This window comes from Psittacula echo (genome assembly GCF_963264785.1).
Source record: "Psittacula echo genome assembly, chromosome: 4".
NCBI lineage: Eukaryota > Metazoa > Chordata > Aves > Psittaciformes > Psittacidae > Psittacula > Psittacula echo.
This window is the reverse complement of record NC_137738.1, coordinates 63,797,675-63,825,228: the sequence shown is the minus strand read 5'-3', so window position 1 is coordinate 63,825,228 and position 27,554 is coordinate 63,797,675. Positions and strand designations below refer to the sequence as shown.

Below are 27,554 nucleotides of genomic sequence, written 5' to 3'. Positions count from 1 at the left end.
TGTGTCATGTTGTTTAGACTCTCTTGTTTTCCTTTGTACTTACAGCAAGTCTTGCCCTATACAGCCTCATAAGGAAAGGTTAAGGAGCTTCTCTTTCCTCTTCTTTTCAAGGCTAGATACAATTTTCCTTCATGTAATTTTCAAGCAAAAGGTCTGAATAAAATGCAGGACAGTATAGCCATGCCTCTTTCATTAATCAAAATTTCAGAAAATTTGACAGGAGCAGGAGTTAGAGACTCTTTAGAAGAGAGATCATGCATTGTCTTTTGCATAACATTGTATGTGCTGGATAATTATACCTGTGGACTATCGGTGCTTTTTAGAGCAACATACCTTCTTTATGGCTGCTTTCATTGTATTAGTGAAAACACTGGTCTGATGTCAAATAATACCTAATTCTTACTGATTATTTTTTTAAGTGATGTTCCTAGATTAACTGACACTCACATTCTACTACTTATTGAACATTATTGTTAGTCCATTGTCAAAATATTTCTACATAGAGGATCACTGGATTGTAACACCTTAATTAACAGTAATATTTTATATCAGGTAGAATGCTACCACATCCTCCTTTCTGTATTTCTAGAATGGCTTAGCTGGTTTTTGGAAAACTCCTTAGATTTTTGCTAAGGGCTTCTGTGCTAGTCATCATCAGGTTCAAATAATACAGATGTTTCACAGGACAATCTAGCTAGTAAACCAAAAGCTAGTAAATCAGTAGTGACTTCAGAAATGTGTTTTGCCTGTATTTGGAAAATTCAGGACTTTGACAAGTGGTTTATCTCTCTTCCTTTGTGGACAATATTTATGATTGTGAACTGTCATTCATTTCTTTGAAAAATATAGATGTAATAGTTTAAAAAGATATATCAAATAAGTAAGCATTAAAAAAAAAAAGAAAACGCCTGAAATATGAGACAAGTGGAGATTCAAAAAAAGATTCTAAAGAGAATGCCTTTATATGTGACATTTGAGTGCACTGCTGATGAGAAGTTAAACTTGTACTGATAGAAAAACAGTGAACTAGTATTCTAAGATCTTACGTATGAATTGCAAGAAGGGTTTCAGACTATTTAGGTCTTATGTTTAGGACATTCTCCTATATCGTAGAAAGGTCTGAAGAACAATCTGGGGACCTACAGGCCTATCAGTCTGACCTTGGTGCTGGGGAAGGTGGTTGAGTAGATTGCCTTCAGGGCAATCATGCAGCACACGATTTAAAAGTTAGCATAGGTTTATGAAATGCAGGTCCTGCTTGATTAACTTGATCTCTTTCTATGGCAGGTAGATGAAGGAAAGGTTGTGGATGACGTCTACCTAGAGTTTAGTAAAGCTTTTGACACTGTTTCCATAGCATTCTGCTGGAGAAATTGGCCGCTCATGGCTTGGATGGGCAAGATGATTTGCTAGGTAAAAAAACTGGCTGGATGGCCAAGCCCAAAAAATGATGCTGAACAGAGTTAAATCCACTTAGTGGCCAGTCACAAGTGGTGTTCCCCAGGGCTCACTACTGGGGCTAGTGCTGTCTAATCTTTATCAGTGATCTGGACAAGTTGATTGAGTGCCACCTCCTTAAGTTTGCAGGTACCAAGTTAGGCAGCAATGTTGATCTGCTGGAGGGTAGGAAGGCTCTACAGAGGGATCTGGACAGGCAGTATTGGTGGGCCAAGGCCAATTTTATGAGGTTCAACAAGGCTAAATACCAGGTCTTGCACTTGGATCACAACAACCTATGCCACAGTTCAGGCTTGGGGAAGAGTGGCTGGAAAGCTGCCTGGGGGAAAAGGAACAGGGGATGTTGGTTGAAAGCTGGCTGGATGTGAACTGGCAGTGTGTCCAAGAAGGCCAATAGCATCCTTGCTTGTATCAGAAATAGTGTGGCCAGCAGGACTAGGGAAGGCATCACCCCCTTGTACTCAGCACTGGCAAAACTGCATTTCAAATCCTGTCTTCATTTTGGGGCCCCTTACTGCGAGAAAGCAATCGAGTTGCTGGAGCATGTCCAGAACAGGGCAAGAAAGCTGGTGAAGGGTCTAGAGCACAAGTCTTACACAATGACTGAGGGAACTGGGGTTGTTTGGTTTGGAGAAAAGGAAGCTGACAGGAGTTCTTACCTCTTTTTTACAATAACCTTGAAAGGATAATGTAGCAAGGTGAGTGTCAAGCTTTTCTCCCAAGCAACAAGTGATAGGACAAGAGAAAACGGCCTCAAGTTGTGCCAGGGAAGGTTTAGACTGGATCTTAGGAAAAATGTCTTCACTGAAATGTTTGTCAAGAACTGGAACAGGCTGCCCAAGGAAGTGGTGGAGTCATCATCACTGGAGGTATTTAAGAGATGTTTGGATGTGGCACTTAGGGACATGGTTTAGTAATGGCAGTTAGCAGTTAACCAACTAGGTTAACAGTTGGACTCAATGATCTTTCCAACCTAAATTTCCAACAGACTAGAGCTCGGTCTGGGAGCTCTGCTCTGGCTGCCCTGGCAGTAGCCAGCGTAGGCACCCAGACAGAGCAGATGAGAGAGGAGGCTGCAGGGCAGAGCTTGGAGTGTAGAGAGTGCCTTCTCTGGTCTTGAGGGGTGATGGTGCACAATGGACAGGGCTGCACTTGGTGAGCCCTGGTGGAGGTCCTCCTGCAGCAGGGGTTGAGCTGTCAATAGGCTAAAAAATGTCAGGGAAGCTGAGAAGAAGCAGGACTGCTTGCTCCAGGCCCAAACTGTGCAGGGATCTCAAGCGTCCATTGTAGCTCATGCAGGAAAGAAGGAGGGCATTAAACCAGGAAGCTGGGAACTAGTAACAAAACCAAAACCAATAAAAAAAGGAGGAAGAGCACAATTAAAAGTTAGGGGCTGCCTCCTAAATGTGACGTCCCCACCCAGAATCACTTCGCAGTTCTGCAGGGGGCTAACAAGGAAACACACACCTTACCACATGAAAAACCAGCTGGCGCACCGGTGAAGAAGATCACTACTGGTGCTGCCAGGAAAAAGTGGCGGGTCATAGTAGTAGGAGACTCTACTTTGAAAGGCACAGAGGCACCCATCTCTTGGTCTGACCCAGTCTCAAGGGAGATATGTTGCCTAGCAGGGGCTCAGATCAGGGATGTTGCAGAGAGGCTGCCTGGTCTTGTAAGTCCCACTGACTGTTACCCGCTTCTAGTCGTTCATGTGAGCAGTAGTGATATAGATAGCAGTAGCCCAGAGAACATTAAGAAGGACTACAAAGCACTGGGAGAGGTGGTTAGGGGCTCTGGAACTCAGACAGTCTTTTAATCAATACTGCAGGATAAAGGGGAGGACCTTAAAAAGGCTAGGCAGATTTGGCAGATTAATAAATAGTTAGAACAGTGGTGCCATAGTCAGGGGTTTGGGTACTGGGAACACAGGACTCAGTTTGAGAGGCCAGGTCTATTGGTGGCTGATGGAGCCGGTCTGACAATGAAGGGAAAGAGCTGTATTGGTAGGAGGCTTGCCAGGCTGGTCAAGAAAGCTTTAAACTAGATGTGTTGGGGGAGGGGGGCATCATTCCATCGCAACACACCCAGTCAGCTGCCAGCACCTATAATAAATGCTCGGAGCAGTGCAGAGATATTTCAGCTGCTCCAGCAAAATGAGCTGGCTTCATTTAAAGCTTGTCTTAGATGCCTCTATACAAACGCCCACAGTATGGGGAACAAACAAGAGGAATTAGAGATGTGTGCACATCTACAAGGATATGATATCATTGGTATTACAGAAACATGGTGGGATGGTGTTGTTCAAGGCCAGGTTGGACAGAGCCCTGGATGACACGGTTTAGTGTGAGGTGTCCTTGCCCATGGCAGGGTGTTGGAACTAGATGATCTTAAAGTCCTTTCCAACTCTAAATATTCTGTGATTCTGTGGTTCTATGACTGGAGTGTTGGAATGGCAGGTTACAGGCTCTTTAGAAAAGACAGGCCTGGCAGGTGGGGAGGGGGAGTTGTTATTTATGGTAGGGATAGGCTGGAGAGTATGGAACTCTGGGGACAGGTGAGCAGTCAACAGAGAGTTTGTGGGTAAGGGTTAGAGGGAGAACAGCTATGAGGGACACTACTATGGGGATCTGTTACAGACCACCTGATCAAGAGGACTCTGTGAATGAAGCACTCTATAGACAGATAGGAACAGCCTCATGCTCGCAGGCCCTTGTCCTCATGGGGAACTTCAACTATCCTGATATCTATTGGAGGGATGGTACGGCCCGGCACAAGCAATCCAGGAGGTTCCTTGATTGTGTGGAAGATAACGTCCTCTTGCAAGTAATAGAGGGGCTGACAAGGAGAGATGCCGTGCCTGACCTCGTGCTCACCAACAGAGAGGGGCTGGTTGGAAATGTGATGCTCCAGGGCAGCCTTGGTTGCAGTGACCATGAGATGGTCGAGAGATTCTCAGGACAGAAGAGAGTGCAGCAAGCTCACTGCTCTTGACTTCAAGAGAGCAGACTTGGGCTTCTTCAGGAACCTGCTTAGTAAGATTCCATGGGATATAGCCCTAGAGGGCAGGGGCAGCCAAGACTGTTGATTGGTATTCAAGGATCATCTGCTACAAGCTCAAGAGTGTTGCATCCCAACTAGAAGGAAATGCAGCAGGAGGACCAGGAGGAATCTCGTAGGAAAAAAGAGGTTTATAAAAGGTGGAAACAAGGACAGATGGCCTGGGAAGAATACAGGGATGTTGTCCGGGAAGCTAGGGACCAGGTTAGGAAAGCTAAGGCCCACTTAGAATTAAACTTGGCTAGGGATGTGAAAGATAACAGGAAGGGATTCTATAGGTACATTGCAAATAAAAGACAGACTAGGGACAACATGGACCCTCTACAGAAGCTATCGGGAGAACTGGCTACCCTGGATTTGGAGAAGGCTGAGGTTCCTAATGACTTTTTTGCCTCAGTCTTCACTGGCAAATGCTCTGACCACACCATCCAAGTCTTGGAAGGCAGACACAGGGACTGTGAGAATGAAGACCCTAAGCCCACTGTAGGAGACGATCTGCTTCGAGACCATCTTAAGAACCTGAACGTACACAAGTCCATGGGACCTGATGAAATCCATCCGCAGTTCCTGAAGGCGCTGGCGAATGAAGTTGCTAAGCCACTGTCCATCATATTTGAAAATCGTGGCAGTCAGGTGAAGTTCCCAATGACTGGAGAAAGGGTCATATAACCCCCATTTTCAAGAAGGGGAAAATAGATGACCCAGGGCATTACAGAGCAGTCAGTCTCACCTCTGTGCCTGGCAAAATCTTGGAGCAGATTCTTCTGGAAGATATGCTAAGGCACATGAAAAACAAGGAGGTGGTTGGTGACAGCCAGCATGGCTTCACTAAGGGGAAATCCTGCCTGACCAATTTGCTGGCCTTCTATGATGGGGCTACAGAACTGATGGACAGGGCTAGAGCAGTTGACGCCATCTACCTGGACTCGTGCAAAGCGTTCGACACTGTCCCACATGATATCCTTGTCTTTAATTGGAGAGACATCAATTTCATAGGTGGCCCACTTGGTGGATAAAGAACTGGCTGGATGGCCGCATGCAAAGAGTTGTGGTCAATGGCTCGATGTCTGGCTGGAGACTGGTAACGAATGGTGTCCCTCAGGGACTGTTGTTGGGACCGGTCTTGTTCAACATCTTTGTTGGTGACATGGACAGTGGGATTGAGTGTGCCCTCAGCAAGATTGCCGATGACACTAAGCTGTGTGGTTCAGTTGATACACTGGAGGGAAGGAATGCCATCCAGAGGGACCTTGGAGACACTTGTGAGGTGGGCAACCTTATGAAGTTTAACCATGCCAAGTGCAAGATCCTACACCTGGGTTGGTGCAATCCCAGGCACAGCTACAGGTTGGGCAGAGAAGAGATTCAGAGCAGCCCTGAGAAGAAGGACTTGGGGGTGTTGGTCGATGAGCAAATTAACATGAGACGACAGTGTGCACTCGCAGCCCAGAAAGCCAACTGTATCCTGGGCTGCATTAAAAGGAGCATGACCACCAGGTCAAAGGAAGTGATCCTGCCCCTCTACTCTGCTCTCATGAGACCTTACTTGGAGCATTGTGTGCAGTTCTGTTGTTCTCAACATAAAAAGGACATGGAATTTGTTGGAACAAGTAAAGAGGAGGGCCACAACGATGATCAGGGGACTGGAGCACCTCCCGTATGAAGACAGGCTGAGAAAGTTGGGGTTGTTCAGCCTGGAGAAGAGAAGGCTGTGTGGAGACCTCATAGCAGCCTTCCAGTATCTGAAGAGGGCCTACAAGGATGCTGGGAGGGACTCTTCCTTAGGAACTGTAGTGATAGGACAAGGGGGAAACAGGTTCAAACTTAAACAGGGGAAGTTTAGATTGGATATAAGGAGGAAGTTCTTTACTGTGAGGGTGGTGAGACACTGGAATGGGTTGCCCAGGGAGGTTGTGAATGTTCCATCCCTGGCGGTGTTCAAGGCCAAGTTGAACGAAGCCTTGGGTGGCATGGTTTAGTGTGAGGTGTCCCTGCCCATGGCACGGGGGTTGGAACTAGATGATCTTAAGGTCCTTTCCAACCCTAACTATTCTATGATTCTATGATTCTAGATGATTCTATGTTTCGATGTTTTAAGTGCTTCATTTCCATTTCACTATTTCTGTTGGAATTGTGAGAGTATCATTAAAACTCCTTGATACAATCTTTTTATTCTCTGCAGAACCTGCTGGTAACAATCATCCAAATTTCAGCAGAGAATTTGACTCAGAAATGAATACTGAGATAGATTGGGTTTGTTTCCTAGTTAAGAAAATGTACTGACTGTACCTGATGTTATCAAAAGTATTTTTTCTTTAGAAATTCTTGCTTTTCAAACAGTTAATGATAAGTGTATTTCTCTTTGAAATTTGTTGTTCTGAGTTTTGTGGTCTATAGAAAAAAGGATACAAAATCTATTAAACTTTTTATTTAAAATTGATGTTGATAAAATTAGAACCTTAGGATCAGATATTGAGTTTAGGATCACATGTTGATTTTCAGTCAGTGTAGGGTCTTAGCAGTTTTCCTTTTGAAGACTAAGGTAGTGAATTGTTGTTATGAAATATTTTGAGTTAAAGAAAATGAAAACACTTTTAATCAGCCATTTTAGAAATAATTCTTCCCCTGCTATTATATCAGTGGTGAGATACCAGGGAATGATATGCATTTTTTTTTTTTCACAAACAGAAGATTTTTGTTAGAGGAAAAAAAAAGGTAATTTAATTTTGATGCCGTTCTGTCTTCGTTCTCCATACTTGTATTATTGTTAAGCTCCTTAGAAGAGATAGCACTCACAGTGTATTGAAATATATTATAACATGTCAAGCGCTGCAAAATAATTGTCGAGTATATTGTTAACACTCTTTGTGTCTGAAAAAAATACTACACTAAAACCCCCAAACCCATGGAAACTCAGTACTGCTTTATTTGCTTTCTGTTTTTCACAGAGATACCTGTATCTGCATGCATAGAAAGGGAACTGAGTGCATTTAATTATAGTGTTTGATTCAATACCACTTTAAAGTTTAGATCTTAAAGTTTGGTTTTGCAAAAATCTTTCTCTGTTCTTGAGGTGGTAAAGTTTTTTTTATTATAAATGTATAAGTTGCTGAAACATTTTACATTTCTTGTTTTTTGCATGATGTTTTTTTCTTTTCATATATTAGCTACCAAAACCAAGCACAATATTCAGGTGAAACTATTTAAGGAAGAGATCTTACATTTTTTGCACATAAATTTTATATTAAAAGTTACAATTGATTATGAATATTAAGAAAAAAAGAAAATGTTTCCTATTCTGTCTTCCTTTAAAAGAAAGCTATGTTGTGTGCACTAACTATAGGTGGGTTTGTTTTTTTGTTTGTTTTTTTTTCCTTTAAATTATATTGTTCTAAAGCCTTGATAATCCTGGTCACATTTTCTTTATTCAGAGAAGTGATATCTGATTTGTATTCATTAATGTATTAATAGATACAATTTTGATGACTGTCTTCTGTGCGTGTCAAATTGTTTGCTGGGATAATTAGCATTATGGCCATCTTGTTAATTTTGACTCATTAAAAAAAAACCTTATCCATGAAGAGCATGTAATTTGAGAGGGTAAACAGCCTGATAATTTTATGAAACAAGGGCAGCTCATGCAATAGGTGTGAAAAGAAATTTGGCTATGCTTACCTTTGTTCTCAGTGTTATTACATTAACAAGGTACAAATAATTGCAGATATTTTGAAAAAGAATTGAGGATTTTTATATTAACTTCTTTGTTCAGGTATATTTTTAGAATCTATTTGCCATCTTACATCAGGTCTCATAAAATCAAATTAATCTAGAGTACAGTTCCACAGATTAGAATTTTGTACCTCAGAGAGGATACAGGCTGTGAGAGGTTAAGTTCAGGTTCAAAATGCTTAAATGTAAGTTTTGATAAAACGTGCCTGCTGGGGCACTATCTACATAGGCTTCTGTTTTAGCCAGGGGAGACCTAGTGAAAACAGTCATACCAGAGCCAAGAAATAAATCTGACTTATCTTCTAAACCTGTGTCCAATGGAATAATGCAGGTTAGATGCTCTGATATCACACACATCCGCATAAGACAGCAAGTTGTGACAGAGGACCTTTGTCCTATTCTAAAGCAGCACATTTGAGGACAGGTTGTCTATCCAAGGTATTTCTTCTGCAGTAGACATATTAAGAAACAGAAAACACTTTTCTAGAATATGTCCAGCTGGCTTGCTCTTTGGACTCCATCATCTGTATTGATTAAACTTTCACTGGCTGTGGTAGAAGCTTAAACTGCTATGGATTAAGCCAGTAGCCCACACATAAGTGTTGGGTGTCACTTGAGATTCCTTTAGCTGTCCAAGACACCCACATAGTGCTGGCAGATCTAAAACCTATGGGAAATCCTTTCATTGATGCAACAGCAACTAGAGGCATGGGGATACCTTAGAGCATGTCACAAGCTCTAATCCAGTTCAGAAAAGGCCTGGAATAAGAACCCAGTCATCTGCCTTTTGGTGTTATCTCATGTGTAGGTTGTTCTTGAAGCAATTTTTAGGTTACAACCTTTCTTTACAAAGTTATCTTTGTACTGCACTTGCTATAATATTCATTGAGTATTCATCTTTTTTTTTTAGTTGCAGTCAGTAACTTACTCTCTCAAAAAAGTATACTAAGACTTTTCCAAAGGCTAATCCTTATTTGTGTAAGTAAACATAGCTCTTTTCTCACAGAATTATTCTATTTTCCAATTATTTGTTTCCATTATCCCTGTCATCTATCATGTTTGTATTAGCAGCTGGAAAAAATAAGGATTACCATGAGAAATTAAACGTGATAAAAAACTGTGTGAGAACCTTTATCCATTAAGAAAGAAAATAGTAATTTTTCTACCAGTGCCTTCATATCAAGTTTGCATGTGTATGTGTGTACCTAAGTTTTCTGTACCTCTAAATAGCTGTCTGGATAGAACTCTTTCATCTGTTTGTGTATCTCGATGAAATATTTTTTTATTAGGTTAACAACACTCAAAATAGGCTTAACAAAGCCTAGTTTGTTTGATGGTTTAGTTGTGGTTTGGCTTTTTGTGTGTGTGTGTGTGTGTGTGTCTGTATGTTTTTGTTTTCTTTTTGTTTTTTAAATTATTTCTGTTGATGGGACAGTTTATATGATGCAGAATAATACTTATATTAAGTATATACATTATTATATATTATATATATAATACTTATATAATTATATATATATAATACTTATATTAAATATACTTATATTCGCAGAAAAAAGGTATTTTTAATTTCTTATAGCAAGAAAGATTCAGGCTGTTCAGACTAAGGGAAATAAGAAAGCGGAGAGAAAATGTAAATACGCTTTGAGGTGGCAAAGATCAAGCATCACACAGATTTTTAACGAATCATATGAAGGATCAAATGATCATGTGAATGTAGAATGTAATGTGACAGGCTTCTAAACTTACTTCAAGGGAATTATGCTGAGACTCACTTTCCTTCTAGTAAGACTTGAACCCACTAATGCACCACGAGTTCTGGTAGGACTCAAAATGACCTCTCTTCTAGTGGGACTCGAACCCACTAGTGTGCTTCTGTTTCTAGTAAGGCTCAAATCCATACTTGCGCTTTGGCATTCCACCACTGACTGAGGAGAGAGACGTAGAATGAAGTCTAGAATTACAAAGGATTTTTAATTAAGCAATTGTCATATAATGCCTCAGCCTAAGGTTTGGGACCTAATACTAGGGGTAGGATAATCAGTTACCACTGTTTGTGTAATTAACACATGCTCATCACATGGTTGGATGTGATCATCCAGGATCAGTGTGTACTTGTCCCATGCAGGTGGCTAGTTAATTTTCATGCTTCTAAACCTGTGCAAGTGGAGTGGTTTTGGATGGAATTCTGGTCAGCTGCTGTTCTAAGAGCCTTGAGTTCATCACTGGGCTTGGATGACAGTATTTTCCCATTGTCTAAGACCCTTTCTTTGCAATCCACTGATGCTGGTTCTTTAAACTTCACATCTAACTTTTGAAATGAGGGTGGAAAGTGTTCATGACCCTTTCAGAGGAAGGGTTTCAAGGTGTAGAGGTAAGGTTAACAAAAACTTGTTTGGAAAACAAGTGTAATTTTATGTGAAAATTCATTAAATAAGTTTTATTACAGGGAAGAACTTTATATCCTTAAATACACTGAGGAAATCTTAGCTCAATATACAAAATGTAATAATAAATGCTAAATTCTAAGCCCTCAAAAACCACTCATCGGGTTTTAGTTTGAATGAATATTGAGAAAAAGATACTCAGTTCAGCAGAAGCTGTAATATTTCATGTGTCTGAATAGTTTTCATCTGCAGAATCCATAAATCTATCTTTATTTTAGAGTTTCCAACTCTGCTTTCATGCTTCTTAGAATTGCTTCTTGTATAAGTTTTCATGGGATACATTGAGAAGCTTTGTATTACAAAAGTGGAATTTAAATTGTTGTTTAATACATAGTGTAGTATACAAAATTTAGGTTAAAGTTTTGGCAAGCTATGTGAGATTTTTTTTTTTTTTCCCAGAACTTAGCTCTAAGCTAGCAACTGCAACTGCCTCTAAGGGGACACATGATGAAAATTTCAATCATGCTAAACATTTTCTATATATAACATAAGTTTGAACTCCAATCCTTCTGGGAGGTGATGTTTTAAGGGTCAACACTCCATAAACCACATAGTGTCTTGGAAAGTTTGCAGGTAAAGTATAGTTGTTTCTTGAACCAGCCACTCTGGTGAATGTAGATAGATGATAGGTTGAATGCCTACTGGTTTCTGCTGGAGTTTTTTTGTTATTTTTCTAGTTACTTGTCATTTTATTTTTATCTACCCTCTTAAAAAAAAGAAGACACAATTCTCTTTTTTTTCTGTACTCCCTGTATATGATTAAAATACTACAGTTTCTATTTTTTTTTTTTTTTTATTGCAATCTGTTTGTATTTTTAGGTTTCTTACATTTTGGTTATAATTTGTCTCTTTCATGATTTATCTATTTAGCCATTTGAAGGCCATCTCTTCTGAGTGCATTTTTATTTCTTGGTATTTACTTTACAAATTCAGCATTCTATGCCAAAAAATTTTTCTAGTTTCCAGTAATCATTATTGGTTACATTCGTTAACTTACACTGGCAGTTTTCCAGCACAACTCTATTTAAACAAAGCTACTAATACATATTATTTAATATTTAAAAATAGAATTCAAAATCCTTCAATTATTCTGTATCATAATATGCTACCAATGATTCTGTTAAGGGACTTTAATGTTTTTTTCAGGCATATGTTTACTGGTTTAAATATTCATAATATCTTCCAGTTATTATTGCTTGCATGCTTTCTTTTCCTCATTAAAGCAGTATTTCTTTTCTGTGTGAAATCTGTCCTGTGGTCTATAGGATAATTTATTATGATCATTTGTAATATGTCAGAAGAATATCACCTGTGTTTTTTGCACCTTTCAGTCTAAGCTAATTCATTAATCCACAACTTCCACAGCTCTGACCTTTTATTTCCAATGTAATTTATTCCAAGCTGAATAAGCAGCAGCAGGTGTCTCCTGACAAGCAACTATGTATCTTTTGTTGCTTAAGCTTCTGCTTTTCACTTCAAACAAACAATATATTCATAGAATTACAGAAGCTGTCTGCAAATTTTTATCTTGCATGTCTGAATTTATCAATGTAATTCACTCAAATATGCCTTACTATTATTTTTTTTTTTTTTTTGGTTTGCTTTAAGATGAAAGATCAAAGACATTGTATTCCACATAACCATAGAAGAATTAGAAACAACAGTTCTACTTCAAATGATCAGCTAAAAATCAGTCTATATATTCACAAGGTGGCTTTTAATTTACATGTCTACTTAGTCACTCTCTAATAAAAGCTGTATACTATATTCCCATGGAAAAAATGTACAAACAGATCCTAACTCCAAGTAAATGTTATGCAGAAATAAATAAATAAATAATATAAATAAATAATATAAATTGAATAAATAAAGTTCAGAGAGAGTACAGCAGAAAGTATTGCAGAAAGCCATGAAAAAAATGCCAGAGAAATCTATGGCATCCATAATCTGAAATGTCAAAGAAATCCTAAACCATAGGTTTAGGTCAAGTGTGCAAAATATGTATTCAGTGAGAAACATAGCAGAAGTGCATATATGGATTCCTTATTAAATTCCCAGTGAAGGATTTGTTACTGATTTCAAGTACAGGACAGTCTGAAGATACAGTTTTCAAAAAAAGAGCAGTTGAGAGTGAACAATTACTTTCCAAGGAACATCCAAACCATCTGCATTTAGTAAAGGAAAAATCAGTAATATTTCTACTATTGCAGTAAGACATAGAGAATAATAATGTATACACTTTTTCTTAATAGTCATTAATGCTATTAAATGATCTTTTGAACTGATCACATCCTATGTGTCCCAAAGAAACTGGATGAAAAATTTTATGTACATTTTCAGTTATTTTATATCAGAAGTAGTAGGAGACTTTGACAATAGGATTTTCCTAATAAGTGCTCTAAGATGCATGGATTTCATTTTACAAGGGGTAATGGGTTAAAACTTAAACAGGGGAAGTTTAGATTGGGTTTAAGTAAGAAATTCTTTACTGTTAGGGTGGTGAGGCACTGGAATGGGTTGCCCAGGAAGGTTGTCAATGCTCCATCCCTGGCGGTGTTCAGGGCCAGGTTGGACAAAGCCTTGGGTGGCATGCTTTAGTGTGAGGTGTTCCTGCTCATGGCACGGGGGTTGGAACTAGATGATCTTAAGGTCCTTTCCAACCCTAACTATTCTATGATTCTATTTATTTGTTTGTTTTTTGATGATCTGTACTTAGAGGGATGTTTATCTGACATTTCTAGGGGTAAATGAATATTGCCTTCTTGGTCATTTAAATACGGTATATCTAAGTAATGTATTTTACAATTAGGATATTATGATTTTCTTATTTTTTCACAATTTTAACTAATGAATCTTTTTCTTTTAAAAACACTTTTCTGTTCCTATGTGAAAATACCCTTCTTTTTTCCATTTCTATTTTTTTCTCTTTTTCATTCTACCAGTCTTACTGAATCCTATCAGTCTATTGCCAAAGAATCTAACTTACTTTTTTGGAGATAAAACTCAGGAATTACAATAAATTACAAGCCAGGATCCCTCATGATAATAGCATGTTTTGCTGTGTAGAGCTGTTAGTTTATAATTTCTTTTACTTGCCTTGACCATTTTACTGCTTGCCCACATTCATAAACAGGATGTCTGCCCACTTTCATGCCCACCCCTCACTTTTTCTTTTCTTTTTTTTTTTTTTAATTTTATTTTTTAGTGATGGTCAATCACAGGTTCACAAGTTTCTGGAAATGGTTTTCAAATCAAATGTTCTTTGAGAAGTTACTGCCAAAAGAATGACAGCACTGGGACAAATCAAATGTGTATTAGAGACCAAATATTTTAGAGGCTGGGTTAAAAAATCAGTAACGCAGAACACATTTTAAATCTAAACCAGTATAATCCCCATTTATACTTATTAGCTATTTGGACATGCCTAGCTAATGTCACTTACGTAAAATGATTAAGTTCAATTTACAGATAAAAACTGTACAATGAATAATCGGAACTCATTTTCACTGCACTGCCAGTGAAGTGAATCATAGCTCATCGAGGCAGTGGCATGAAGTTTTTCAAATGAAACTCCAAAAGATAACTCTTTAGCTCAAGCATTATATATACTTACAGCAATGATTAGGAACTGATTGGATCCAGTACTGGGGCTGTATTCATGAAAATGTTACATTTTTCGTATCCTCATACAGTTATCTGATCTTTACAACCAGTTTTGCTGCTGTAATGATCATAGAATAATAGAATGGTTTGGGTTGGAAGGGAGCTTTAAGATCATCTGGTTCCAATCCCCTGACATAGGCAGGGAAATCTTCACTAGATCAGGTTGCTTAAAGCCCCATCTAAACTGGCCTCAAGCACTTCCAGGCATGGGACACTCCTGGAAAACTGATGAAAAAACTTCTCTATTCAAATGTATGCTTTTCCTTCAAGGAGAAAATCTCACAATTTTATTTTGCATGTCAAATTTTTAGCAAGTTATTTTTAGATCTTATAATTAATCTGTTAGTTCAGTCTTTTTCTACAGTACCTATACTTGAGTGTGCAGCACTAAATCACTGCAGAGATCAAAATAAGTTCAACTGTACAGGTAAAGTTGAATGATACCAGTTTTCTCAATTTTCCCTTAGTATTCCTCTCTGCCTACTCAGTCCTTATTTTAACCTCATTCCTCCCAGAAGTAATAATTAAGGAGTTTGATTGCATGTTTGGTATATCAGAAATTCACAAATTCTACTCATAACTCCTAACGTGACACACTCAGAACTTGCTCATAAGAAATGTTGCTGCTTAACTTCTGCTTGGATTTTCTTCATTTGGAAATGGTAACAGAAAGTTTTTGAAAAACTTGCAGGTGAGCTCTATAAATCAACTAGAGGTGTATTCATGAAGTAAAAGTGACATAATCAAATAAATTCTTAATATTGTTACCAATACCAAAAGTTTAAAAAAAAAAAAAAAAGGCAATTTGTGTTTTGCTCATCTCCAAAGAGTTTCAACACATCTCAAAGTGAATATTTCATGGAATATATGGAGGAGGGACTATGGAACACTGGAGTATGTCAACTTTCAGCAAAGCGGCATTTCCATAAAGCAGTTTCAGGATGTGCTAGCAGGACGTGTCCCCGGGAATGATACCCAAAACACAACATCAGCCATATCATTTGGGGAACTGAAAGGTATTAATTCTGACTTATTCTTACAGTATCAAAGATAGTTTAGTTGTTTAAGAGAATTATATAGAAGTAGAACATTCAGAGTTGAGTAAGAAAAAAAAACCTGCCAGTGCAGCCTTACTTAAGTTAAAAATGCATTAGATGAAACTGATTGTGTGTGTGTTATGAAGAAAATCATGTTACTTTGTCACAATATCTTGAAATTAGTTTGCACAGTAAATTTTTAATGAGCTATTTCCTGACCTGTGAGGGCCTGATTAGCAGTAATGTGTGGTAACCTATGAAGATGAGTAACTTCCTAAGAATGAGTGTTAGCATGAAACAAATATGTATAAATACACACATAGGCATACCAGTGACTGCATATAGATGTTTGTAAAAAATGAATGTATATTTTTGTGTGGATGCGTGGGGCATAGTACTCAGGAAGTGCCAGTAGAAACACTGAAAGTATGCTGGATGAGTGACATGCTGAGACAGTGTTTCAGATGTAAACCCATGTCATTTAAAAGAGTGGTTAAAAATTTTCTTTCAGGGCTGTAAAGTCAAGTTTAAATAAATTAAAAGTATTAAGCTTTTTACTTCTTGCTTTGCTTTAGAAGTGTATACACTAATCTGTTATTGCAAGCAAAATGCTTACAGTATAAAAAATTGGTTGTTAAACAGAAAGCCTGTTCTGTTTAACAGTTCTGTGTTTGGGGCAATATGGATTTTTCCTTAAAACTAGAACACTTGCATAGATTACTTTGGTGGGTTTGGTTTTGTGGTTTGGTTTTTTTTGTTTTTTTTTTTTTTTTTTTTTTTTCTTGGGGGGAGGGAAGGGTTGTTGTTGGTTTTGTTTCTTTTTTTTTTTTTTGGTATGTGGATTGCTATTGTAAAGAATGCTGCACTTATTCCAAAATGAATGTCTTGTCAAAAAATGTGTCAAATTCTTGTTAAAAACAAATCCTCAAGTCATTTTTCAAGCACATGGTAATAGATTACAATTATTAGTTTTTCAGCTTAGTTTGCCTGGATGGGAATATAATTGAGCTCTTTCAAAATGTCATGTACAGAATTCAGCCCTGTCACTTCCATGTCTTATGTTTTTCAAGGTTAGCTTGAAAATGATCCTTCTGGCCATCAAAAGAGCTATTAAAATGTCGTAGGATTTCATAATTCCAAAATGTGAAAGTAAAACTGCTGTAAGAGCTACACTTACACTATTCTCACAGTGTAATAATAAAGAAAAGACAGGTCAGTTAGGAAAAGCCACCATAGAAGCATAATGTCATTGCTGTTCTCTGGACTAATCCTGTTACATCCTTTGTGGGACTGAGAAATAGCACATTTTGGTTCTAGACTTGATGGTTTTATGTCTAATTTGATATCATGATATCTGTAGAACATCTCATGCTATATTTATTTAGGTGTTTAAATTCATATGTTTGAAGTGTCTCTAAGAAAATTGTTCTGTAGTGTGGCCATCAGACAAGAATATTTCACTTTTATCTTAATTCGCCACTGTAAACCAGTAATATAGAAAAAAGAGAAATGAGATTACATATTTCAGTATTTAAATTCTTGTAATATTTGAGCAATTTCTGGTTGTCTTTGTAATTTACAAAAAATATTTTATCTGTTTAACTACTTTCAGCTTAATAGGAAGCCAACAGTATTACAAAAATTTTTAGTAAACTATATGCCAAGCCAAGTTTTATTAGTTGCAAATTTCTTTCTCTGTCTGCATTCAGAATAGAAATAAAATTGCAGTTTTGTTATAGAGGTGCGTGAGAGAACCTGAAAGAGATATTACTTAAACAACAGAAACAAAAAATTGTTGAGGTCAAAACTGGCCTTAGAGATCATTTAGTCCAAATTGCTGCTCAAAGCACAGTCAACAAGAGCAGGTTGCCCAGGGCCATGTCACATCAAGTTTTGGCTGGCCTTAGGGATGAAGACTCCACAACCTCTCTGGGCAATCTGCTTCAGTATTTGACTGTTCCTACAATAAAAAAGTTGGGGTTTATATTTAAATGGAATTTCTTACATTTCAATTTGTAATTTTTACCTTTTCTTTCACTGGATCCCACTGAAAAGGGTCTAGCTCTGTCTTTTTTACTTTCTCTCTCTGTTTTAGTTATTTGTATTCATTCATCAGGTTCCCCTGGGCCTTCTCCAGGCTAAACAGTCCCAGCTCTATCAAGTATCTCCTCATACAGCAGGTACTCCAGTATCTTAATCATCTCCATGATTTCCTTCTTGGCCAATCATTTCATTGTTTCTTAATCTGAGTTCATTTTATTTACTACCCTCACTTCTTCTTGTGCAAGTTGACATAGTGCAATTCTTCTTTGAATAACGTAGCGTCATTCATACTTAACTATCCCTCCACTTTGTAATTGGGCAGTAGATAGACTAGGAATTTGTCTACATCTGCATGTCATGCTGATCAATGTTTTTTCTTATTATATTGTGTGTTCTTGTTCATTGTGTATTTGTACACCTCTGTTGATCCTTTTCTTCCAGACTGAAGCAGAACTTCACATAAGGAATAAATTATAATACTAATGACATTTTAAATGTTTCATTGATATCATCTTATAAATATCAGAAACATTTAAACTAAACCACCACAGATTTCATTCTTAGGATTTGAATTTTAGTTTTATTAAAGGTGACTGTTAATAAGTTTATCCTGGTATCTTCAGTATTTAAATAATGCCTAAAGCTTGGATAAGCTTTACTGAATTTAAATAAATGGACTTACTTTTCAAATGTGTTAGCTTATATATACCCTAGGCAGAACAGAACTAAGGGTCTAGTGCATAAAACACTACTGACATTTTTCTTCCTTAAATTTGTGACAATATTTTGGGGTAATAAAATATATGCTATAATTATTTTATAATTATGACACATGTAAAGCATTTATGATGGATAATGTTTTGAGAAAATACACAATAGAAAAGCACTTTTGTTTTTAAGATATAAATATTAATATATACATATAATGCATAAATTATATATTTAGATAACATATAAATTACAAAAATAAATTATCTAAAAAGACCATTTTTTGGTTTTCATTATAATAATGATCAATTTTAGTTAAACCCTAAGACAGTGGAATGTAATGATTCATTGAGAATTTCTTAAAAAGAAAACTATTTCTCTGATGTCTTCTACATAAAAATGCAGCTGGAGAGGACAAGAGCACAGAAGATAGAATAGGTTTATATTAATAGATTTTATCCCATTCATTAAGCTGATGAAATGATAGATTTCAAAATGCTGTCAATTATGAACCATTAATCAAGCAGATATAGTATATCCTGCAGTGACTTTCTTGTATCCAAATGATATGCAAACCCAATATTTATCATTTTGATTCTCTTTTAAAAAAATGCAGGTGATAGTGATACAGAAAAGTGAAAGTAAGTCAAACTTGACACAAGACAAACCTGATGGTATGATGAAATTAATTCACTGAAATAATTTGATAAAAAATCACATATTTGAGAATAGAATTTATGTAAAAATTAAAAAGTGTGAGATCAGTAATGAATTTCCATCAAGCAGCGCAGCAGTGGAAAGTCTAGGTGACACAGCTGTTCAACAACTAAAAAAAACCCCAAAATTCTAAGAAGTTGCAATAAATCTGGAAATTATAATGATAAAAATGCTAGCTGCAAACAAGGAATCAGTGTTACTTCTGTATTTTATTTCAAGAAGATGTACTGGAGTGTGGTGTCCAGTAATTTTCATGTTAAGTAACCATCTCTGATGCAAAATGCAATTTGGAAAAAAAAGTGTGATAACCATGAAAAACTACTGTGATATTTTAATAAATTTAAGTACCCTTATAATTTTTTTTTTTTTTTTTTTTTTTTAAGGGAGCCTTTAAAATGTCTGAGCCATAATATTTGCACTGTCTTATAAATATTGTCTTTGGCAGTTTGCCCTTTCTATGGGTATGTAAATCTTGCTCTTCTAATCATTAGAAGAGCCCTTTGAGGAAAAGTCTGCTGGATTGAAGTGATAAGAATTAAGGCTGAGATTTTCTTATTGTTGTAACTTACTGCCATCCATCTTCCTGCTAAGTGTAGTTTTGTGGTCCACTGCTTCTAGTCCTCTTACATCTAATTTGTGTAACTGCTAACTAAACAAAGTTGGTGCAAAATACTTTAGCGAAACTGTATTCTATAAATCAACAGATAGGAACTTTGTGACTATTTGGAAAGGTAACTCATGTTTGGAAGGGTAAGTCATGTTTGGAAGATGTAATTCATGTTACATCTATTCAGCTATTAAATCTAATTCATGCTGGCATAGATAAGTGACAGTGGGCTAGAAAAAGTCCTAGGTTTACTAACCCTGAATAGGAGGAAATTAACTAAATACTGAGTTTCTGATAGGTTTAATACTAGCATTTTTCCTTGACTAAACATTCAGAAAATAACAAAGGAGCAAACAGTTGACACAGACATTAGTTACCACATCTATTCAAGACTTTCTCAAGAAAAGTATTAGCCATAAGGATGTCTAATTGAAACAAAACAGCTATGAAATATTACCAAGTGTTAGTAAAATGAGTCTGAGTAAACTGCAAAAGTACTGTCTACCAATAACATTTTGTTGCTGAACAGAAAATCCTGAGAAGCACCTCAGGAGTTAGAAGTAAATGTGTGACTTGAACCAGTACCTATTGAAACTGTTATCATATGCTACTTTATTATGTTAAATTATTTTATTAATAAAGTAGCAAATGATAAAATTGCATCTATATGTGATATTGCTAGCAATTAATCTTAAATGATACAAGTCAGTATCCCACACATAAGCAAGTGTGACATTTAAATTCAGCTATCTAATTTGGACTTGTTTTGGATTTTATGGTATTTTATTTACATTTAGCAGAGGGAGCAGTTTTCCAGGACTTACGAGTAAATTATCAAGAAGATCCATTCAGGCTTTTCACAGTGGTGCCTGGCAGGAAGAGAAAAGACCACAGGTAAAAACTGAAAATCTCCCAGGATGGAAATTGCTAACCTCTTTAAACAACCTGTTCCACTTTGTGTCTGTAGAAACTTTTTGACTATGTGGACAGACAAGCAGTGGTTATCCAGAGAGGTTATGTAGTCTCCATCCTTGGAGGTTTTCAAAACTAACTGGATAAAGCCCAGGGCAACCTGGTTTGATCATGTAGACGCTTTGAGCAGGAGATTGGACTAGAGATCTCATGATGTCTCTTCTCCCTAAATTTGTGAAAGGTAGCAGAAAAACATGAAAAACAATTTATACCAAAATAAAGTTAGTAGTTGGTTAAAATAAAAAATGTCAGTAAAGCCCTAATAGAGTCCTAGTAGTTTCAAAAAGAAATTAATATCTTGTGTCAAGACCAAAAGCTTTCCACAGTGTGTGATGTTTTCTATAACATAGCAGTATGAGCAAGGCAGTTTAGAACAGATTACAAGTTTAAGGGCAAACTACAGATCTTAGTTTTTCAAATGAGTGGCAAGGAAATGCACTTCTGTAAACAGGAATAATGCATAAGCTCTCTGTATATTAAGAGCCCATTTGAATGCATTTAAAGAATAGAATCTGGGCATTAGCTTTCCTCTGTTTAGCTTAGGAATGCATTTTTCCAATGGGAATGTGACTGAAATCCAGGTCTCAAGTTAACAGTCCAAAAATATGAGGTGGCTGAAGAAGTTTATATACTGACTTTGGACCTGAGGCTGAAGAGCAGACAAAGTGGACTAAAAAGAAGCCTCATGTAGTTTTTCTTTTAGAAAAGTATCTTCCTTTATTTTAAAAAATAGTTACAGGCAGTAAGTGCATTGCTGCCTGTAGAGAACTAAAATTACTAAAATGCATTTTCAGTGTATACTTTTGTTTATGTTGTGCAATCACAATATGATTGTACTGGCTGACTGTATAAACAACTGAGAGTGGATATAGCTGTATGATTCCCCCTGCATTTTCAATATAAATATAAATGGTTTCTAAATCAATGCAAAATGTTATCAGTAAATTCTCATCAGGACAGCCCATTTGCTAAAGAACTTCATTATTATGATGAAATATTCTGTAGTTGTAGAGTCTAATTAAAAATAACAGCCATTTTGAGATGGCTATGTCTAGATTGTATTTAAACTCTTAATTCCTTTGAATAAAACAGGTGAAACAAAAGTTTTTCAGAAAAAATCATCAAAAGAAAATTCAATCAGCATTTGTTTTTCTTTTCCCCAACATTATTAGCAGAAGCTATTAAATGCTTTCAAAGTTCAATTTCTGCAAAAAATTAATGTGGTACTTTCCCAGGGTTGCAATTTATAGAGTAAATATTCATATAAAAAAGATAAATGTTTGTAAATACTAATTTACTGCACATGCTATGGCCCATGCGCTACTCAACGTTTATATGCAGATTTCTTAGTGAAGTTATTTGTATCTGCATGCATAGATTTAATCCAGTGTAATCTTAAAAATTGTTTTCTTAGAGGTTGTGTATCAAGTTTCAGCTCTGTGAAACTGGAAAAAAAAGTTCTCCCTTTTTTATTTAAATGTTATTTTATAAAAAATAGTCAACTAGCTGCTTGGAAGCAAAATGCAAATGAAGAATCAAAGCAGGAGGTTTTTACTGTGCCTTAGGTGCTTCTGTAGATACCATATATACCTTGAGTTGTCTGCTGATGGGTGAACATCCTACAGCTGCACGTGTGTCCTGGTTTAGCAGTAGCAGTCATTTTTTCTCCTTCTTAGTAGCTGGTGCAGCGCTGTGGTTTTGACTTTCGGCCTGGAAATAATACTGATAAAGCCGATGTTTTCAGTTGCTGGTCAGAATGTTTACCCTGACCAAGGACTTTGTGAGTCTCATGCTCTGCCAGGGAGGAGGAGAAGCTGGGAGGAAGCAGGGACAGGACACCTGAACCAAACTAGCCAAAGAGGTATTCCATACCACAGCACGTCAGGCCCAGGATGTAGAACTGAGAGTTCCCGGAACGGCTAGAGCTTGGTGGGGTGGGGGTGAGGTACCAGTCGGTGAGCAGTTGTATTCTCTTCCCTTGTTATTTCCTTTATCATTATTATTATTATTGGTGGCAGCAGTAGTGATTTGTGTTATACTTTAGTTATTAACTGTTCTTATCTCAACTCATGGGAGTTACATTCTTTCGATTCTCCTCCCCATCCCTCAGGGGGGGGTTGGGGGGGGAGGGGAGGGAAGTAGACTGCGTGGTTCTAATTTACAGCCTGGGCTTAACCACAACAATGTGGTAGCTAGACAGGGAAACTTTTACACAGCTGTGGAGGGAGTATGTGCAGTTCTTACATGGCACAAAAAGAAGAGAAGGTCTGGCAATCACCATTCACAGAGTAATTCACAGTAATGTACTGAGAGTGCATGTGCTAGTATGAAAGGAGAAAATATTATTACCCTTTAAGATGGGGTATGAAGATAGAAAGTAAAGTGTTATTGAGAATTTACTGTTAAAAGATAATGTTTAAACTATCTGATGATTTTTGAGGCAGCAGAGTGGGAACAACTGTCAGTGGTTCTGTTGACTTTGAAAAGTGTGCTGTAGAGTACAGTAAATTATGTTTCTTCCTCCCCCTTGTCCTGGAAATTCTCTTCCTTGTAAGAGAACCTCTCGTTGAAAAACTGTCAAGATCGATGCAGAATGTGAATGCCATTCTCCAGTTTATCATGCCATATCTTTCAATGGTGGAGTAAAATGTTGGATTGTGAATTCCTCACACATGACATAATTAAAGTAAGAATTTATTGTGAAGAGTATTTTTCTCCAGTCTCTGCCATTTACTGTTGGCATTATTGTCTGCAGTGAGCTCCTTCATCACGTGGTATGGCTACTGTTTTTGTTGCTGTACAACTCTTCCATTTTGCTCAGGACTGTGCCTTCTGTTGAAATGTCCTTGTCAGACTTGTTTCTAAGTGCTATTGTAACCTTTAGTGGGTGCAGAAGTTTTCTCTGTAGCAACTAGTTTATCCTCAATAATCCTTGGATGCGATCATAAAAAGGCCTTTGTCTCAAGTACTCTAAGGTCAAAAGTAAGTGATGTTTAGGGTTATGCTTTCAGATAGATAAACTTTTTCCTTTAAAGAATAAAGTCATACATACATTCATTCTAAAACGTGGAATTATGTATCATTGTCAAATGAGACAAATATTTTTTGTTATGGAACTTATCAGAAAGCCATTTTAGGATGTAATAGTTTGTTAATGATAATAAATGTAGATTGATAAAATCCTAGTTTTACACCATTCCTTTCCAATTCATTCTGAAAAAACTACCAAAACAGAATTCTCTTACTCGTATTTCTTCATTGTAGAAGAGTGTAGGAGACCTGGCATTGCACTTCAGGAAACTTAGCCTCTTATTTCCCTTACTTTCAAGTAGTGCTGTTTCAAAATGAATCAATTGCCAAAAGAATTGAATATTTTGGAGATAACAGATACTAGCTAAAATGGCCATAAGTAGCAGTATTACATTTTTATATCAGTAATTCTAGCAGATTTTTTTTCCTCAATCGGTAAAGACTTTTTTTGTTGTTGTTGTTCATATGGTGATATACTAGTTCAAGTATATAGAAACAGACTTACAAAAGCTCTGAAGAAAATCTTGAGATACCAAGATATAGACCTGTATTTTGGATCTCTGTCTCCCAGGCTGGAATATCTAATTGTTCTGTTCTGTCATGAGATATGCATTACTTCTTGTTTGGTTATTTTTCTAAATTCATCTGCAAGTTCTAAGAACTTCCCTAGAGTTTTACTCCACTGCAGATAGTTGCAAACAACATTCAGTTGTATATGTTTTCATTTTTCATCTAATGACCAAGGGTTGGATTTCCAATTGTATTTGTTAAAAGGAAGGGTTTGATATTCATTAAGGCTCTCTTAATGCTTTAACACCAAAATTCACAACTGCCAATAGACTCGCAAATGGTCTGCATCTGCTTTCTCTGTCTTTGTGAAGTTACATCTTCTGACAGTCTCTAGTGAATTGGCTTCAGACTCTTATGGTAAGACTGCTAGTTGCCTCACAAACTACTAATAACTTGAGTTGTTATGTTTCTTCAACTTCTACATGCTGACCTATGACTTTTAATCCAAATTAGTTTTAGTTTCTCACTTTAGTCTTTTCTTTCTGCATCAGTTGGAATATCATCAATAATATGTAATCCATAAAAACTCTGCTCCTGTGGAATAAAGCTTTGCTGTTTGATAAATACCTATAAGTTCTGAATATCAATGGCAATTAAGCGTATGTCATGTTTTTGACCAGTAAACCCTTAGTAAACCCTTACCAATTTAAATAAACAGCACCAAGAGAGTTTCACAGAGTAGCATAGAAGTATTTTACTAGTATTTTACTCAGTTGGAATATCATCAATAATATGTAATCCATAAAAACTCTGCTCCTGTGGAATAAAGCTTTGCTGTTTGATAAATACCTATAAGTTCTGAATATCAATGGCAATTAAGCGTATGTCATGTTTTTGACCAGTAAACCCTTAGTAAACCCTTACCAATTTAAATAAACAGCACCAAGAGAGTTTCACAGAGTAGCATAGAAGTATTTTACTAGGGTAGGTCTAATGATACGTTAAATTCTCATAATGAGAATAGATCGTAGTAGAACTTTGAGGTACTAGAATATAGTGTGGGATTGTGAATGTTACACAGTCTACACAATACCTACTGAGCAAAATAAAGTATATAAATGTATGAATTCATATGATTTTACAGGGAATAAATTATTTGTATCTTGTTTTAGAACAGATATTCTGAAAATGGAGTTATTTCCAGCTATGTTACTTGAATAAAAGTATTTTATGATATTTGTACCATTTCTGTCATTACATACCTACATTTACACATATTTTACAAGGAATTCTTAGTTTACAACTTGCCAGATCTTGTACTGTATAATTTCTCACTCTGAACTTCCCTCTTTCATCTGTGGGCATGTACATGTGCACAGAACTACACATAGACACATGAAGGGTAGTCTTTCAAGAGCTGTTGACAGAGATTAAGAAGTAGATGATGTAGATTCCTTTTCGTTATGATTTCCATTAACTTTTAAATAAAAAGCATACTATAGATCTTTAACCAGTCTCCTATGAGTTATTGCTATAACAAAAACTAAATGTAAATTAACAAAATACATTTGTATCATATTGTAGGATTTAATTTTAAATGTTACAGTTGATAGTTATCTAAATGTTTCATGGTGATTTCTGTAAACTAGTAAGGACAGCTGTACTTTGTTAAAACTTACTCCTTGAAGCAACCTTTCAGGTGTGGCACTTCCCATTTTTAAAAGTTCTTCAATAAGAAAACTGCTTCCTGTCCCTTTCCCTGCACTTATATAAGCATATATACATGGGCTTCACAAATATGTTAGCTTCTAAAGAGCACAGTGAAGAAATGACAGAGGGAAGACATATGTTGATATATACATTTTAAAAAGTTTTAGAAGATAGGATAGTGGATGTTCATATTTTCTGCAGGAAATGGTATTTTTCTTCACTTCTACCCCTGTAATAATGTTTTAAATATTCTGTAAGTGTTATGTCAGTTTAGCAAACAGAAAGCAGAGTAACTGTTTCCTTAATTATAAGAAGAGAGTTTTACATTTCAGCCTACCTAGTACAAGAAAAAATCTCTTCCATTCGAAGTTTGTGTATTGCCTAATCTGATTGTCTGCTTCAACACATTTCTTCTGACTTATAGCTCGTTTCTCTTTTTGTATTTCTGTTAACAGAAAGCTGACCTTGCAGTTGCACCATTGGCAATTACCTATGTTCGAGAGAAGGTCATCGACTTTTCCAAACCCTTCATGACTCTTGGAATAAGTATTTTGTACCGCAAGCCCAATGGTACAAACCCCGGCGTCTTCTCCTTCCTGAATCCTCTCTCCCCTGATATCTGGATGTATATTCTGCTGGCTTACTTGGGTGTCAGTTGTGTGCTCTTTGTCATAGCCAGGTAACATGTCAACTTTTGTGATTTTTTTGGCAATTGTTATAATATTTTTCTTACTAATAATTGTCAAAAGTCACAAAAATTTTCTTACTTTCATGCTCTTATATTTTAACTTCATGATGTACAGAAGAATAATTAATGATGAAGATTTTCACTATTAATTTTCTCCACCACCATACTAAGTTCCCCGTTTCTTATATCACTATGTCCTAAGAATGCTAGGAAGCTTTCTCCTTTTATTTATAAATTTAGAGACACTAGAAAGTTTACAAAATGTCTTTTCCCAATTATGCTGTGTTCAAAAAGACAGGGGTTGACATATTTTATTTTGTTAGCCTGATTTCATTTGATGCTATGATGCTTAATCTCAAATTGAGTACTTAGCTGCCCATGTTAATCCTAGAGGTCAAAACTGGGCCTCTGCCTATTATAAAACAAGTCGCTTAATATAGATTGGTATCTTAGAAGTAAGGTAAGACTATTTAGTTTTTAACTGTGTGCTAGATAAAATACCAGAGATACTTCATATAGTTTAAAATCTGAGACTATTTGGAAGCATGTTTAGTTGAGCTTTTGGAGTTAAGAAACTCTGTACAACATTGTTAAATTATAAATTGATTTAATATATAGGGCTCTCTTTAGAGAAGGAGGAAAACATCTTTTGTCAAAAAATTCCCATTATATTTGCCTTTTCTTTTTTAAGTAATTAAGACTGACTCCAGATGCTCCCAGAAATAGTCTTACATGATCTAACTTTTATTTTTGCTGTGACAGCAAAAAAAAATCAGAACAGTAAATCAGCAGTTCCCAGGGATGTAGTAGTCCTAGTAGTCACTTTAAAATAGTTTTTTAATCAAACATATGTTAATATTATTGGCTTTAATATCTTCAATAAGTTATTATATTTTACTTCATAATTCAATCTCACTTCAGCCCAAAGATTTTCATTATTTCATTCTGTGGAACAAAGTATAACTTCATGTTTTTCTTTACCTATTGTGCTGTAGTTGATAGCAGATCTCTCCATCCTTCTCTGGTACTATCTGCTTCATTTTAGAGGAATTGTATCATTCTTCTGCTAAGGGGAGAGAAATATATTTAGAAACAGGTTTAAAAGCAATTTAGCAAGATCACCTGTACAATGAGATATTGTAGTAATATAGATAACACTGAAACATATTTTGTAATTA

General features: G+C 36.4%; 1 protein-coding gene across 1 annotated transcript in view; it reads left to right on the top strand.

Moving 5' to 3' along the window:
• GRIK2 (glutamate ionotropic receptor kainate type subunit 2) overlaps nt 1-27,554 on the top strand; it is a gene marked incomplete at its 5' end in the record, with an annotated part of 415,974 nt that overhangs the window by 253,201 nt on the left and 135,219 nt on the right. Inside the window, one exon of the mRNA XM_080616090.1 lies at nt 26,144-26,367. Within this exon, the coding sequence (XP_080472216.1) occupies nt 26,144-26,367 (224 nt within the window). The remainder of the gene's footprint in view (nt 1-26,143; nt 26,368-27,554) is intronic.